The sequence below is a fragment of the Thunnus maccoyii genome, chromosome 1 (genome assembly GCF_910596095.1).
Source record: "Thunnus maccoyii chromosome 1, fThuMac1.1, whole genome shotgun sequence".
Classification (NCBI taxonomy): domain Eukaryota; kingdom Metazoa; phylum Chordata; class Actinopteri; order Scombriformes; family Scombridae; genus Thunnus; species Thunnus maccoyii.
This window is the reverse complement of record NC_056533.1, coordinates 26,065,162-26,080,398: the sequence shown is the minus strand read 5'-3', so window position 1 is coordinate 26,080,398 and position 15,237 is coordinate 26,065,162. Positions and strand designations below refer to the sequence as shown.

Below are 15,237 nucleotides of genomic sequence, written 5' to 3'. Positions count from 1 at the left end.
AATCCTGTGTAATAACCACGTAATAATCAGCTGCGAATGAGACGGCACTACACGTGTGTGTATGTGTTTGTAGTGTGTGTGCATGTGAGCACACCTGTGTTGTGTAAGCTGCTAACCTACAGACTACTACAGTCAGCAGATTTATGAGATTTCTCAACACCGCCATCATCATCCTATTAGCAGGTGTACAGTAGCCAGTTACAGATACTCTACTGAGTGTGCTTGAATAGATTTTTACAGGTTCTGATAGTTTTGTTTATGTCGATGCAAAGTGAAAATAAATCATCCCTAAACCTTTGTCAAATACTCTTATGAGACCAAACTGAAACAGGAATACATTTTTTATTTAGAAAGGTTTTTTTTTAAGATACATAAGCTACATTTATGACCTTCTAGGAAACATTTTGCACTCTTTTATCTACCAAATCCAACTTAAAAATCTACAGTAGTTCACTGTCTATTTTCCCCAACATGAGTTCCTCTTTAAAAAATCTTCTGATCTGTGTGTTTTCATTTTTGAATGTGAAGAAAAGACAGGAGGTGACATACAGGTAGAGGTTAAGTTTGTTAGAATACACCTGGTTACATCATATATATCATAATAGATTTATCGGTTTTTATGATAAAACCCAATACAGATCAAAATATAATTTAATCAACAAAGCATGACAAATCATGTTTATAAAAGCACTACACAGCACAGAGATTTACAAGTGGGCCAGTGATGCTGGTTAAGCTGAATACAAGTGGTTAAAAAGCTATTAAATAAAAAATAGAGTCACCGTTGACCTGTAGACACCTGCTCCTTCTTTGAAACTGACTTGTTTCATGATTATCGGCTGTCTGTCTCTCTGTTATAATCTGCTTTTCTCATTTCAGTGCGTTGAGGGTGAAGATGACTTTTCCTTCGTAGGGGTCGTAGTAGTTTTCGTAGCTGATCTTGTCAGAGACCACTCGGCACTGGATCTTGGCACTTTCCTTTCCGACCAGGTTGAACCGAACAGCCACCAACGGGTTGATATAGGTAGGCTGAAGGAAAGAAGAAAAGAGGCAATGCAGACCTTAGATTTTTTACTTTTTTTCTAGGACATTGTGTTGATAATATTCAATGTCAGAATTTGACTAATTTGATCCTTATTGTGACACATTGTGACATATAAATGCAAAGACTTAAAAGCATGTAGAGGCTCAAACCCAGTGTGGTTGGGTTAACCCCGGGCAAATATTAGATGTGGCAATTGATTGTCTTTTTGGAGTTACTTGTTCAAATACAAGTTTATTTGTTTTTTAAGATCTTTTTGGGGCGCTTTTTGTCTTTATTGATAATGTATATAGTCGAGGGGCAGAAGGAAATGTGGGGAGAGAAAGGGAGATGACATGCAACAAAGGTCCCCAGTCTGATTTAACCTGGAACATTGCAGTTTTGTACGTCTAAGCATCAACTATCATCTAATACCAACATTTGTTTGGATTACGACCCTTTAAAATAGAGGGTTATGTTTACTCATGATTCCTCAGCATGTTGCATATATCAACAGGTTGTGACCAATACAACAAAAAGATAATTCTTCCCTCTAAGATGTAGGAAAAGTACATTGTTTGAATGACTTCTATGGGCCTCAAAGAGTTAAAATTATCTAATAATTCATGAGATAAAAGTAAAAGTATTTTTTTTTGTTTTCTATCCTGTTAACCATCTTGCAACCCCTCAGATTCATCGTGCGACCCCCTGTGTGAGTCCTGACCTCCAGGTTGGGAGGTGTTGCCTTTGGTGACTCTGACGCCCTGTTAAACACACTAAACAGGTAATAAAGACCTGCCTTTAGTGATCCAGGGAAGTTGCCCGCTTTGTCTGGACATTTTAATGACAAAAACAGATGTTGATGTATGACATATAAATACAGTACTCAGGGTGTTGCTTAGTGGGTTTTTTTGCTTACCTGTGCTAGATTTCCGTAGTATGGAAAGTAAGAGGGATCCAAAATTCCCCTTTCAGGGAAATACTCAATTTTTGCCACATTCTCCTGTCCTTCCTAAACATAAACACACACAGAGACACAAAAGTTTGGCATTTTTAAGAAGAGGCATTCTACAGGTTTTAAATATAAAGATCAGTTTATTTGCCACAGGTTGTACTTCTCAGCCTGTGAAAACAGCTGCATAATGTCTCCTGTGGCTCAGGAGGAGCTTTCTAAAGTTTGTGGAGCACATTTTTAAAAGAAAGTCCGAGCTACAAACAGGGTTGTGGAGTTTGAAAGAGTAGGCATTTACCAGGAAGAAAATATGCTATAGAGTTGCATTATCGGAAATGTAGGATTCAGAGTTTGCAGAGCTGAATCAATATTAGGGACTAAAAGTCAGGATATCTCAGCCTTTGCCTCATCAATTTTGATAATTCTTTCTTTAGGTTGTCTCTCACAAGCACTTCAACTTAATGGAAAGTGCAATACTAAATTGCTGGAGTACAACTTAAAAAAACCCCATAAAACTTAACAGAGTCATTTTCTTGGATGCATGCATACTGTTAAATTCAGTGTTTGCGGTTGTTGCTCACCAGTATGGTGCAGTTGACATATGGGGGATTGTCGGTATGATTAGAAGGCAAAAAGCCAATGATCTGCAGGGATAAAACAGAAAATTTACCGTCAGTCTTTGTTATTTACATGTGATGTAAAAACTGATTTCATTTACTGCAAGATCTAGTCTTTCAGAGGGATCAATCAAACCAACCCTGTTCATCTTAATGATGACACAAGGCATGGTGCAGTTATAGCCGAAGGTTGGGTCCTCAAGTCCTGAGCAGGGTCCCAGCATGCTTTGGGTGAAGGGGCACGCCCGCTTGGTGTGGTGCGGGCCAGTGAAGGTGTTCTGGATGAAGTACTTTCCCTTTGTGCAGTTGTAGTTGTTACATTCTTGCTGCTTGGTGTCGTTGTACGCTGAAGGAGGGAGACACAAAGAGAAAATCTATTTGAAAGTTTGGCCACATTAAAATTAGATAATTTTCCAATAGTGATCAAGTACTGACGCTTCAGGAAGTTATGAAGGATGTTGGACATCTTCATCCAGCTGGCTTTGTCTGACCTGTTGTAGGCGAGTACCACATGCTCGTCTGAGTAAGTGTCGGGCCACACCATCACACCTGCAGAGACGAGCAAATAGAGAGATAGTTAAAAGTCACTGAGGTCTGATTTAAGTGTTATAGCTCCTTGTTGTTGTTGTTGTTGTTGTGTTACCCGGAGATTTTAGTCGGTCTTGGTAGTCCGGAGCGTACGGATCCAGGGTGTACATGAGCACCCAGATGGCCAAAGAAAAGAGGCCCGTCATCACCACATAGAAGGCCACATAATACAGACTGATGTACACTGTGAGGAGAGAGCAAGATACAGACACACACAGTCAGGGTTGCCTCTGGTGCTGTAATATTTCTTATTTTAAAGCTTCACTCATTTCAACGCTGATCAATTTGGTTGACTTTTTCATACCTGAGCATGAAAATGAACACACAATACAGAAAAGAGAGTAGAAGAGACAAAAAGAGATGCAACTTTGCTCCCTGTATATACATTATACACTAGCAAAGCTTTTATGCTTAATGTAAAAACACTCTTTGCACAGAGAGAGTGGTTACAAAGGTGTATGTCCACATTGGCAGAGGTCAAGGTGCCCTCAATTTAATCTGATTGGAAGATCAAACTGAGAGGAAGGACTCTTGCAAACCGCAGAAACCAAAGCTTATCACAACATTTATCACTCTCTGTACACACGCAAACCTTGCTGTGGTGATAATTAAAAGGACAGAAAAAGTCATACAGAATACACACGATTACACTCTGTGTAAGTGAGCTCACGTGTGTGTGTTTGTTTCTAGTAGCGCACACACACACACACACACACACACACACACACACACACACACAGCTGCATAAAGCCAAGACTGTGAATCATGGCCCACAGAGGCCATTACACTATATATTCCACTTAATCAGAATATTTTGATGACCCTGTCAAGGTTTATGATTTTTTTCTAGAATTTATTTTCATATAAACTTGCTGAAGTTTCATTCATTCAAGTTTTCGAGCATGCCTTCACTTCAAATATTTGGCAAATATTATTTCATCTGATATTTTATAGGTTGACCTTTGTTCCAGATGGATAAAACAGAAACACCATTCAGTGCAATTGCTGACTTGATTAAATGATATGTTTATTATATGATTATATGATTTTACAAGTCTATCTTAATACAATACTCAGATGTCTATATGTACGTTGAAAGTGTTATTGGTCGCTCTTATTATTCCTCCTGCTCATACAGGTTGTTAAGAAGATGATGCAGGACAAACTCCACATTCCTCTTACAAATATACAGTTTTTTTAGAATTTCCTCTCTGTCCCTCCCGGACTGTGTTTCCTCACTGAGCTGCGGTGAAGGGATGGTAACACAAAGAGGGAATTTCACACTAAAAAGACTTTGGATGACACCTACTTAAATAATGGCTTCACGGCCAATAAGGAAAGGAGGACTGATGTGACAGTGACCAAGAACTCTTTTAACAAACATCTGGCATGTGAATGTTGTTTTAAGACAAACTTGAGAAACCTGAAGCTATTACTTATTTATTGAGACTGTCAGATGTGTTTATTGCAATCGAAAGCTCATTCTGAGTTTTTCTGTTAAGCAAATGAGAGGCCAGATAGCTGCTATCTGCACTGTGTTAGTATTGATCCCCTAAACTATAAAATTATGCAATGTTGCAAGGAGGAAACTCTCAAAGATAACACATCCCAAACAGGAAAACTGCACTGGCAAAGATGAACAGTAGTCGACCTTCATCATCACTGCAAACTACAGCCTCATAAATGACAGAATGATCTCACTAAGAACCTCTGACACAAACAAACATGAGCTTAACCAGGCAGGTTAAGGATATATTCCAAAAGTTTATCTGTTGCATGAAAAATTTTTTTTATTCCTACCCCATTTCTCGGGTGTTCTTCCCATTAATGTCCCATTCTCTGAGTTCCACACAAAGCGGCCAAAGTCTTCACAGCGCTGCCCACAAGTCCTCTTCTCCTTCAAGGTGGCCATGTTGAATCTGTGTGCTCCCCGGGATCCGCAGTACTGACAGGGATCTTCTTTTCTTTATTCACCTCTATGCTGCACTTCACTCAAGAAACCAACAATAATATTTGCTTCTCCTTTCTCTCCCTCGTGCTAATGTCTTGTGCCCTCTCTTATTCCCTTTTTCAAGTAAAAAGCTAAAACTCACTCCCTGGATGTCGCTCCAGAGTGTGATGTGTTATCTCTTATTCAGTATTTATAAGGCCGAGATAAGGTGGGCACGCAGAGGAGGGCCAACGTAGGAACAGGTAAATATCCTCCAACGTCCTTTACTCAGGATCACCTTGAAGAGCCAGAATGACTTCAGGAAGAATCAAGAGTAAAACGAACAGTTTAGTTTCTAATGACAACAGTTAAAACACAACACTGCATCTGGCTTGCTCAGATTTAAATAATTGGTACACTGAAACATAGATCTCCACAGCTACTCTGTATTGAGAGGCCTGTTAAATTGTCTTCTAGCCATGTACTGATGTGAATTTAAAATACAAGAGGATACAGTTAAGTACTAGCACAAAGGCCTGAGTCATTTTGGCTCCTGGACACGGGAAGAGTCTGAGTCTGTTTGATTCCTCTGCACTTGGACTAATAACTAATTTGGGCTTGAAAGAATGTACTTTTCCTTGTGTAATAAAGAAGAAATTTCAAAGTGAGCAGATAACAGTGTGGAGAGAGGAATCATAGTTATGTAAAAAATAAAAAAAAACAGTGAAACATGATCTTAAAAAGTTCCCAGAGGCCAAGGTGACATCTTGTCCAAAACCCAAAATGTATTTGATTTACTGTGACTGAAGTAGGCAAAAAACAAACCAATCCTCAAATTAAAGAAGCTGGAACCAATTAATGTTTTGCTTTTTTGCTTGATAAACAACATAAATAATTGATTATCAAAATTGTTAATTATATGATAATCAACTAACTGAATAATCAACTGTCTTATCAATAACACTGATTGCAGTATTACTCGTATTTTGGGGGCAATTTTGCCTTTATGAGATTGTACACAATGGAGAGCTGACAGAAAACAAGGGGGGAGATCTAAGGTCCCCAGCTGGTCTTATCATCTTTACCCCTCATCTCATCTTCATCCCAGAATCACATTCTTACAGCTGAAACCGTGAATTTGAGAGGTTCACAGTTTTAAAGAGAATTATTTGAGGAAACCACAATAAAGGTATTTGGATTTCAGTTGGATATCACAGAGTTTTTATTCTCTTACATCTTTTGTTGTTATTTGTGTCGCACCAGTGTTACAAAGTGCATTACACAACACAAACAAGAACAATGATAAAAGGTGGCAGAAACCAGTGAAACAGACTAAAATATGCAGCATATAAAACACAATAAGTAAAGTGAAGTATAAAAGACATACAAATTATTGACAGGTGAATTAAAAAAAATGTGTTTGTTTTGTGATTTAGAGAAGATGATAATTTGGCAGGCAGGTCATTTCAGAGCTGAGATGTCCTGGAAGTCTCCTGTAGTCTTAAATCTAGACACAGGAACATCCATTCAGGCTGTGTACAGGTTGGTTAAGTATAACCCAAAGAACCTTAAAACTAATCAATAAAATCTTAAAGTCATTACTAAAACAAATATATAACCAGTGTAATGATTCAAAAAGCAGAGTAATATCTTTTCCTGGTATTAGTTTAAAGTCTACATATTCTGTACTAAAGGAACCTGTTGGGTGCTTTCTATTTTACACTTCTTGAATCAGGAGAAAGACAGTTTAAACTTAAACTAAATAAAATGACCTCAAAGGTGAAAGACCAGTGCTCTCTACAGAAGTACAATGTAAACACTGTGACCACTTCTGGCTTTTCTCTCTGCGACAGCGGCTTCTGTGAGCAAATTCCATTCATTTCCAGCCCACTACATGCATACCACATCTATCCCTCCTCTCCCTCTCTTTCTCATTTTCATTTTCATCCTGAGTCTTCATTTATTTCACTCTTTGTTCCCTTCTCTTCTGCAGGTGTGCACATGTGTTAGCACAGGATAAAGCATTACAGAGTTACAGAGTGGATAAATCCCTTTGGGGAAAGGTGATGAGTCAGGTAGATCTGCATGTGTGTCTGCATGTGTGAGAGAGGAAGAGAAGGGACTCTCGGGTTTAGTGATATCCTCACTGAGGGAACCACTGAGCTCTGTGCGGCTGTTGGTGCGACACGCTTTAACTTCTGCCTCCTTGTTGCTCCTTTTTTCTGTAGCTTGTGCTGCATTACACACATTTCTTCTTCCCTCCTCCTCACCTTTCCACTGTGTCACCATGGATATTGGTGGCCTGACAACAGTGGTGGCCAACTCTGCCTACATCTCAGCCCGCGGGAGCTTTGATGGCACCGCCAACCCTGCAGCCAACCGAGACAAGAAGTACCATTCGCGCCTCAAGCTGCCTCACATCACAGTCTGCGAGGGTCTGAGGGAAACCTTAGACCTCGGCTTCCAGTCGGTTTGCGTGGAACAGCCCATCGGCAAACGTCTCTTCCAGGAGTTCCTTGAATCCAACAATGAGTATAAAGGCCCCTGCCGCCTGTGGAAGGATATTGAGGAGTACAACAATGCTGAGGATGAGGACAGAGTCAAGAAAGCCAGCAAGATCCTGTCCCGGTACATGGAGCCTGGGGCCAAGTATTTCTGCCCCTTCCTGCCGGAGAATGGCATCACAAAGGTCAAAGAGAAACACCAGGAAGCCGGGGATGATCTATTCAGTGAGACCATGGACAGTGTGATGGACTTTCTTAAGGAAGTGCCCTACACTTTCTTCCTGGAGACCATGTATCTGAAGAGGTTTCTGCAGTGGAAATGGCTGGAGATGCAGCCAATGGAAGAGGATTGGTTTTTGGATTTCCGCGTTTTGGGGAAAGGGGGTTTCGGGGAAGTGTCTGCCTGTCAGATGAAGGCCACGGGGAAACTGTACGCTAGCAAAAAGCTCAACAAGAAGAGGCTGAAGAAGAGAAAAGGCTACGAGGTAAAGAATCAGACCATGACTAGGAATTTTGTAGATGCCTTTACCCGTTGTCATCCAGTCCAAACATCTAAGTAAGTAAGTAACCTTCAACAGAAGATCTCAGCAATCTAATAGCACAAGACTATTTTTCAGGGACATTACACATTAGAGTTTGTGCAGTGGTTTTCATTTGGAAACATATTTGTGTTGTAGTTTTCCTCTTATCTTCTTTGTGTATCTGTGTAATCCTCTCATCTAAACAACGGTCATTAACTAGATGGGGCCTCACAGACAACGTTAGACACCCTTGGCTTATATGATTAGTACCCTCAGCATTAGAACATTTTGATCTCCTTATAAAGTGCCGATCCCCCCATGTTTATAAATGGAGCAGCTCTGGAGTGGATTCCTAATCTTCTGCTTAGCACCAAAAAGAGAAACAACACACGTGCACCTTTTGAAATGTTGCTAAATTACAATTTTATAGGTTAGTTAGTTTATTGTGTTGTAATCCAAGCCTGTACGCACTGTAAAAGCTGATATTGTCATATATGTGAAGTTGTGGAGTTATGATGGTGAGCTCTGTGTACTTGTTCACTGTAGGAAAACATGCCCTTTTTATTAATGCAAAGGATACCAGAGTGACTCATGGAGAATTTATTTGGTTGGCCCACCAAAACAGATTTGCCTACCCACAGTATGTTTTAATATGTAGTTATCTTTATTACGCTTTAACTTTAAAGGATAAGTTCACATTTTTCAAGTCATTGAAACAGGTTTCCTGTTCATACTAGCCATTAAGAGATCCCTTTCTAATGTGTTTCCAATGTAAGTGATAGAGACAAAATCTACTGTCCTCATTTTGTGAAACAATGTATTTAAAAGTTTATCTGAATCTAATATGAGGCTTCACCCATTTAAAGTCAAATTAAGTGTTTTTAGTACAAAATTCCCTCTTTGTGTTTCCCTGTTGAGCTGCAGTGGAGGGATAGTAACAAAAAGACAGAATTGTATACTAGAAAGTTTGTAACTTTAGAAGATACCCACTTAATTTGACTAACTTAGATAAACTTTTGAACACGTTTTTGCACGGAAGGAGGACTGTGGATTTTGTCCCCCGATCACTTATATTGGAAGCACAAGGTGGTGATCTTTTAATATTAGTATGAACAGTAGGAATGTTTAGAGCAAAACCTGCATCAGTGTTCATTTGGTCACCTGACTGTTATTTTAAGTGAACCTGTCCTTTAAAGTGTTTATTCCAAATACAATTAAAATGTTGTGCTGAAATGTTGCATTCAAATGCAATCATCATGCAAATTCAATTATTTCCATAAAAGCCTGTGAATGCTATGCTCTTGTGCAGCCAACGAAGTGTTGGATGTTGGAGCCTCCTGAAATCACAATACCCCACTTCCATGTGGGAAACACTACTGACAGTATCACCAGCTAGCCAGACTATACTGCCAGAATGGTCCAGTGAGTCAGTAGCTTTCCAGGCCACCAAGGCCATTTTGAAAAATGTTGGCCCTTACAAGTGAGGCACAACTAAAGTTGCACTGAGCACAGCTTTTGTTAACCAGTTAAGCGACAACAAGTGCCATATTTTAATGTAATGTGATAATGTTTATAATTTAATCATGCCAAACTAATTAGATTAATGATGCACATGTAAAGACAGACATGTTTGTGTTTCATCACTGTGTCCAGTGTCTAAATATGATACCTAGAGTGCCGTAAATACGAGTCTTGGTTGCTCTCTGAGAGAAGTTGTGTAATATGCTGACTGCTGTCCTCTTATGGTAGGGGGCGATGGTGGAGAAGAAGATCCTGGCACGAGTTCACAGCAGGTTCATTGTCTCCCTGGCTTACGCCTTCCAGTCAAAAACAGAACTGTGTCTGATCATGACCATCATGAACGGAGGAGACCTGAGGTTAGATCATTTTCACTCTAATTCACTGACATGCTGCCCACACCGTCTCCTGCTGGTATTATTAAGTATAACATTTTCTTAGATGAACCCTCTCTATCCCTCCCACGCCACTAGGTATCACATCTATAACGTGGATGAGAACAACCCAGGGTTTGAAGAGCCACGGGCCTGCTACTATGCTGCTCAGATCATCCAGGGCATGGAGCATCTCCACCAGAAGAGGATCATCTACAGAGACCTCAAACCAGAGAATGTGCTGCTGGATAATGAAGGTCAGACACTTGTGTACAAAACACTGATGTAGTCTCTGAGGTGCTGCCTGAAGTCTTTTATTGAGGACTTCAAGTTTCTCACAGTCGTTGTGCTGTTGGTCATGTGAAGGTAGTCAGCTCTGTCAAACTGAGGTGATGATGACTCTGCAGGTATATTAAGAAGCAAATTTGAACCACTAATATATTTAATTAAAAACGATCATTTGACATTTTGAGAAAAAAACACTTTTTCACTTTATTGCAGAGAATTACATGACAAAATTAAAATAAATTAAATATGAAGCTGCAGCCAGGAGACAGTTAGCTTAGCTTAGTTTAGCATAAAGTCTGGAAACTCGGAAACAGCTAGCCTAGCTCTGTCCAAAGATAACAGAATCTGCCCACCAGCACCTCTAAAGCTCACTAATTAACACATTATGTCTGTTATATGTTTGTTTAATCTGTAAAAAAAAAAAAAAAAAAGAAAGAAACATGACAAGTTGTGGTTTTATGTAGTGTTACATGCCAGACTATTTTTTGGCCAGGAGCAGATACTTCCTGGAGTCGGGGACAGAGCCAGGCTAGCTGTTTCCCTTTGTTACCAGTCTTTATGCTAAGCTAAGCTAACCATCTCTTGGCTCCAGCTTCATATTTGGCGTACAGACATGAGAGTGGCATCAATCTATTCATCTAACTCTCACCGAGAAAGCAAATAAGTGTATTTCCCAAAATTATGAACTATTCCTTTAAAAAAATAAAATTTAAACACACAGCCACTTGTGAATGCTACAACAGATATACAAGCAGATAATAACATTGTAGCCTTTCACGTTGATATAAGACATATATGTTAGGGTTAATACTCCTGTCAGTGCCCCTGACCAATACTAGCATAAAGAACTTGAGTTCGTCCCCCCACTCCTAGTGTATAAGATGGGTCAAATGCAGAGGATAAATTTTGTTTCAATGTATGTGAGTGCTGGAAAATGACAATAAAGTGAGTCTTAATCTTAATATTAATCTTGACTTTAAAAATATATCACATTCTTGGCTTCCCGAGGTCAAATCACACACATGCACTCACTCACTCACATTCAGCTCACACTTACAATACAAACTGTGTCTTACTTCTAACACAAGGACATCTTTGAGTTATCGCACTACTACAAGCTAATGAGCCAGAGACGTAGTGTGCGGGTCAACATTCGTATCTGTGACGTGCACAGCTCTTGACTTTACCGTGGTGTTTGTTCTCACAGGTAACGTCCGTATCTCTGACCTTGGTCTGGCTGTGGAGCTGGCTGATGATCAGTCCAAAATCAAAGGATACGCTGGGACTCCAGGTACAGATGCAGATAATTAGAAGAAAAAGTAGAAAAAAAATGACCAAATTGCCTGTTTGTAGCTGCTCTGAAAGCAGGATTTGTGTAAACCTTACATAGCTCTTCAATATTTATCTTTCTCACAGTGTAATTATCACATGACATTTACTTTGTCCTATGTAACACCACATGCTGTGCACACTTAGGCTACTGTAGCTGCAATTACCACGTTACCTGATTGACTGGACTGAAACTAACCTGCCTTGTTATAATAGAGCAAATATCTGCCCTTAAATACCCATATGTGCTTAATCAACATGAATAGATAAAGACAGTATTTATGCATATAAGCTACATCTGTTTATTAGCAACTAAATTTGGCATCACAAGTAAAAGTGCAGAATATCCTCTTTTCAGAGTGTCAAATTATGAATACAGTCACCTGTAACTGGAATCATAATATTATAGCCAGTCCAGGTGATACTACATAACCACACTGTATACTGCAGTATAGCAGCTATACTAATATGTATGTAGTTAAATGTATAGCAATCTAATCTAATCTTAAAAGTACTGTGGCATAAGTATTATGCATAAACTGGTATTATGTCACACAAAACGAAAATACTAAAGTAAAATACATGTTCCTCAAAAGTGTAAGTACAGCACTTGAGTATATGTACTTAGTTACTTTCCACCTCTGAGTACATCTAGGAGCCGCAGCTTTATTATACAACTCTCCTTTATTGTTTGAGTAAAACCTGAAACTTTACAGGTAAAACTCTGTGGATTATAATTTAGAGAGATAATGATTTACTTTCTGAAGTCACAATTTCTCTTTCACCTGCAGGTTTCATGGCACCAGAGCTGCTAAAAGGAGAAGAGTACGACTACTCTGTAGACTATTTCACTCTGGGTGTCACTCTGTATGAGTTTATCGCCGCTAAGGGACCTTTTAGGACCAGAGGAGAGAAGGTAAATTCGCTCTGTATGAACTCATTTCAGAGCATGTTTTAAGCTGTTGTCATATTCATTGTCTACTTCAAACATGCTCTGTAGGCTCTTTTGATCTGTGTCATTTATCATCGTCCTCTCAACTCTTTCCTCTCTCTTTCATGTCATGTTTGAACCAGTTTTTACTAAATCTGTCAGCATGTATTTAAAGATTAGGTGGCTCAATTTCGCCCACTTGTGGCCTGATGCTGACACTGCTGTGAGCCCTCATTTGATCATACATCTGCACATAAGACATGCCGTTAATGTACATCAGTACAGAAATGTGCATTCTGGAGGATTTATAGTGTTATTTTAGAGCATTTTCTAATGACTGTGCATAAATATTAGCCTGCTGACAAATGATACATAACTAATAAATAAGTTCTTGAGTTTTTAATGCATTTCTAGTTTATTTACCCACTCTAAAGAAGAAATGTGTTAAAGGTGGAGTAATGTGAAAGAAGCCATGTGCAGTTTAGACTAAGTGGGACAGCAGTAACTGTAATAGTACTATAGTTATGAATTCATCTCTTCTGCTCTTTGTGCTGTTTCAAGGTGGAGAACAAGGTGCTGAAGAAGCGGATTCTCAACGACCCCGTGACTTATCCAGAAAAGTTCAGTGAGAACGCCAGGACCCTCTGTGAGGGTCTGCTGTGCAAAGAGGTGGACAAGAGGCTCGGCTTCAAGGATGGGTCATGTGATGAGCTCAGGGCGCACCCCTTCTTCAGCGAGATCAACTGGAGGAAGCTGAATGCAGGTCTGTGTGTGTGTGTGTGTGTTTGTGTTTGAGTCACTAAGATAGAAATGCAGTTTTATGTAATGTGTCATACATGTAAGTCGCTGCCAGTGTTTTGTCTGCTTACTTCAAATTATCCTAATGTACACAGTTGTCAGTTTTATTTATATTCTACCTACTTAACATTGGTTTTGAAAGTTTTCCACAACTTCATACTACCCAAGTATGTATTTTTTCACACTTTGCAGTGTAGCATTTACAAACACCCTTCGAAAAACTGGTGAATTTTCACATTTGATCTTGAAGAACGATTGTTTTTTAGTTGATAAAATTAACTTGTGCTGTCAGTACTTTTCGAGTCAGCTACGTGTTTAAGCAACCAAAAAACCAAATGTGAAAAATTATTCAGCAAAACTAACTGACTTATTCTTTATTCAATCACAGTCCATCTGAGAGGGATGAATGAGGATTTCACCAATAGAGAGTTTTGTAGTTTTATCACTTTATTAGCAGCTTTTAATATTTACCTAAATACTATTTTATGACACTATTTTGTGGCTCTGTGTGTGGTAGTTCATGCTGTTTGCGTTAGATTCTGTTGAACTTGAAATGTTTCTGTGTTAGTGGTACTACAACCTTCAGATGCTGATACATTCATGTGTCTCTGTCATTGGGTGCATGGGATAATTGTCCATCTTGTAGGCTGCAGAATGAATGAAATGAAACACTTTCAGAATCCCTTTTGATGAGCTCCAACATGCACACTGGTCAAACATGTTTCTTTGATGATGAGACGTTGTTTGGAGCATCCTGAGAATTTTAACTAACCTTGTCTGTTTGTGTCTTGACGTCTGCGCCCTCTTGTGTCTCCTCAGGTATTCTTACGCCGCCATTCGTGCCAGACTCCAAGACAGTTTATGCCAAGAACATCGACGATGTCGGGGCCTTCTCCACGGTTAAAGGCGTGCAGCTGGAAGACAATGACAATGCCTTTTTTGATGAGTTTGCTTCAGGGAACATCTCCATCCCTTGGCAGGAGGAGATGATCGAGACAGGGATCTATGGTGAGCTCACAGTCTGGGGCCCCAACGGCAACTTACCCAACGACCTGCGACGTGAATCCATCCTGGAGCAGCCGCCCAAAACCTCCACCTGCACTTTGTCGTAAGAGGCCACACAGTGCATGAATAACTTTTTATTTATCAGTCAATCTAACTTTCTTTCTTGAGCACTTTTCGTACAAGGTTTCTGTACAGTTGTGCTACAGAAAATATAATCAAAGGTTTTCTTCACGAGCACTCATCAGAGTCCTCACAGACAAGATGAAATACTTCTTCAACCAGCACTTTTTTCCCTTTTTTCAATGGTAGCCAAGGTTTCACAGTTGATGAATACTTTAACAACTGTTTAGTGTAAGAACTGTTCAGTTCATGTGTACTGATACTGTCTTTGTCTTTAGTGCACACTTTTGTTTTTGTCTGTTTCTAAAAATGCAGTACTACTGATATTTTTTGAGGTATGAATTATCGATTATTATGTGTGTGAACTGTATTTAAACAGAGTTTTTTCTATTATTTTGAACGTACAGTTTAATATGACCAATAGATTTGATAAAACACAACACAAACATGTACCTGTGAACACATTTGTTCATATTTCTACTGTTTGCTTCTGCAGTTTGTGTTATTTCATGTCGCAGCTCCTGAAGTGTAAATAAGCTTGTATCCATACTGCAGAGATGTTTATGAATTCAAATAAATATTTTGCCATTAAAGTCACCATGTTTTGTGTGTGATCATGTGAGTGGCACATTAATAAGTGTAATTCCTCCGCCTACAGCCAAGCTCCATCCCAGACGCAGCAGTTACGAGCAGGCGACTCATTTCTGTGGCACATGTGGCAGCATTCACACGTCTTACTTT

General features: G+C 39.4%; 2 protein-coding genes and 1 long non-coding RNA gene across 4 annotated transcripts; 1 reads left to right on the top strand and 2 right to left on the bottom strand.

The window, feature by feature from the left end:
• Positions 1-323: 323 nt before the first annotated feature.
• LOC121902640 (potassium-transporting ATPase subunit beta-like) lies at positions 324-5,826 on the bottom strand. 2 transcript variants are annotated; one of them, XM_042419991.1, is made up of 7 exons: positions 4,979-5,826; positions 3,234-3,362; positions 3,026-3,139; positions 2,731-2,936; positions 2,555-2,617; positions 1,941-2,033; positions 324-1,029 (listed from the first exon to the last, which is right to left on the bottom strand). In XM_042419991.1, the coding sequence occupies exons 1-7, from the start codon at positions 5,088-5,090 to the stop codon at positions 871-873; spliced, it is 876 nt and encodes a 291-aa protein (XP_042275925.1). In that variant the 5' UTR covers positions 5,091-5,826; the 3' UTR covers positions 324-870. The 2 variants fall into 2 exon arrangements, with proteins under 2 accessions (XP_042275925.1, XP_042275926.1); XM_042419992.1 differs by lacking the exon at positions 4,979-5,826 and adding an exon at positions 3,483-3,595.
• A 1,569-nt stretch (positions 5,827-7,395) lies between these two features.
• On the top strand, positions 7,396-15,093 carry grk1a (G protein-coupled receptor kinase 1 a). The gene is made up of 7 exons (XM_042412460.1): positions 7,396-8,097; positions 9,883-10,010; positions 10,125-10,282; positions 11,521-11,604; positions 12,434-12,558; positions 13,135-13,336; positions 14,191-15,093. Exons 1-7 carry the CDS (start codon positions 7,396-7,398, stop codon positions 14,481-14,483), a joined length of 1,692 nt encoding a protein of 563 aa, XP_042268394.1. The 3' UTR covers positions 14,484-15,093.
• Positions 13,945-14,480, bottom strand: LOC121897755. Its single transcript, XR_006096280.1, has 3 exons — positions 14,416-14,480; positions 14,144-14,285; positions 13,945-14,018 (listed from the first exon to the last, which is right to left on the bottom strand). It is a non-coding gene; the product is annotated as an uncharacterized LOC121897755 (long non-coding RNA).
• Positions 15,094-15,237: the final 144 nt, after the last annotated feature.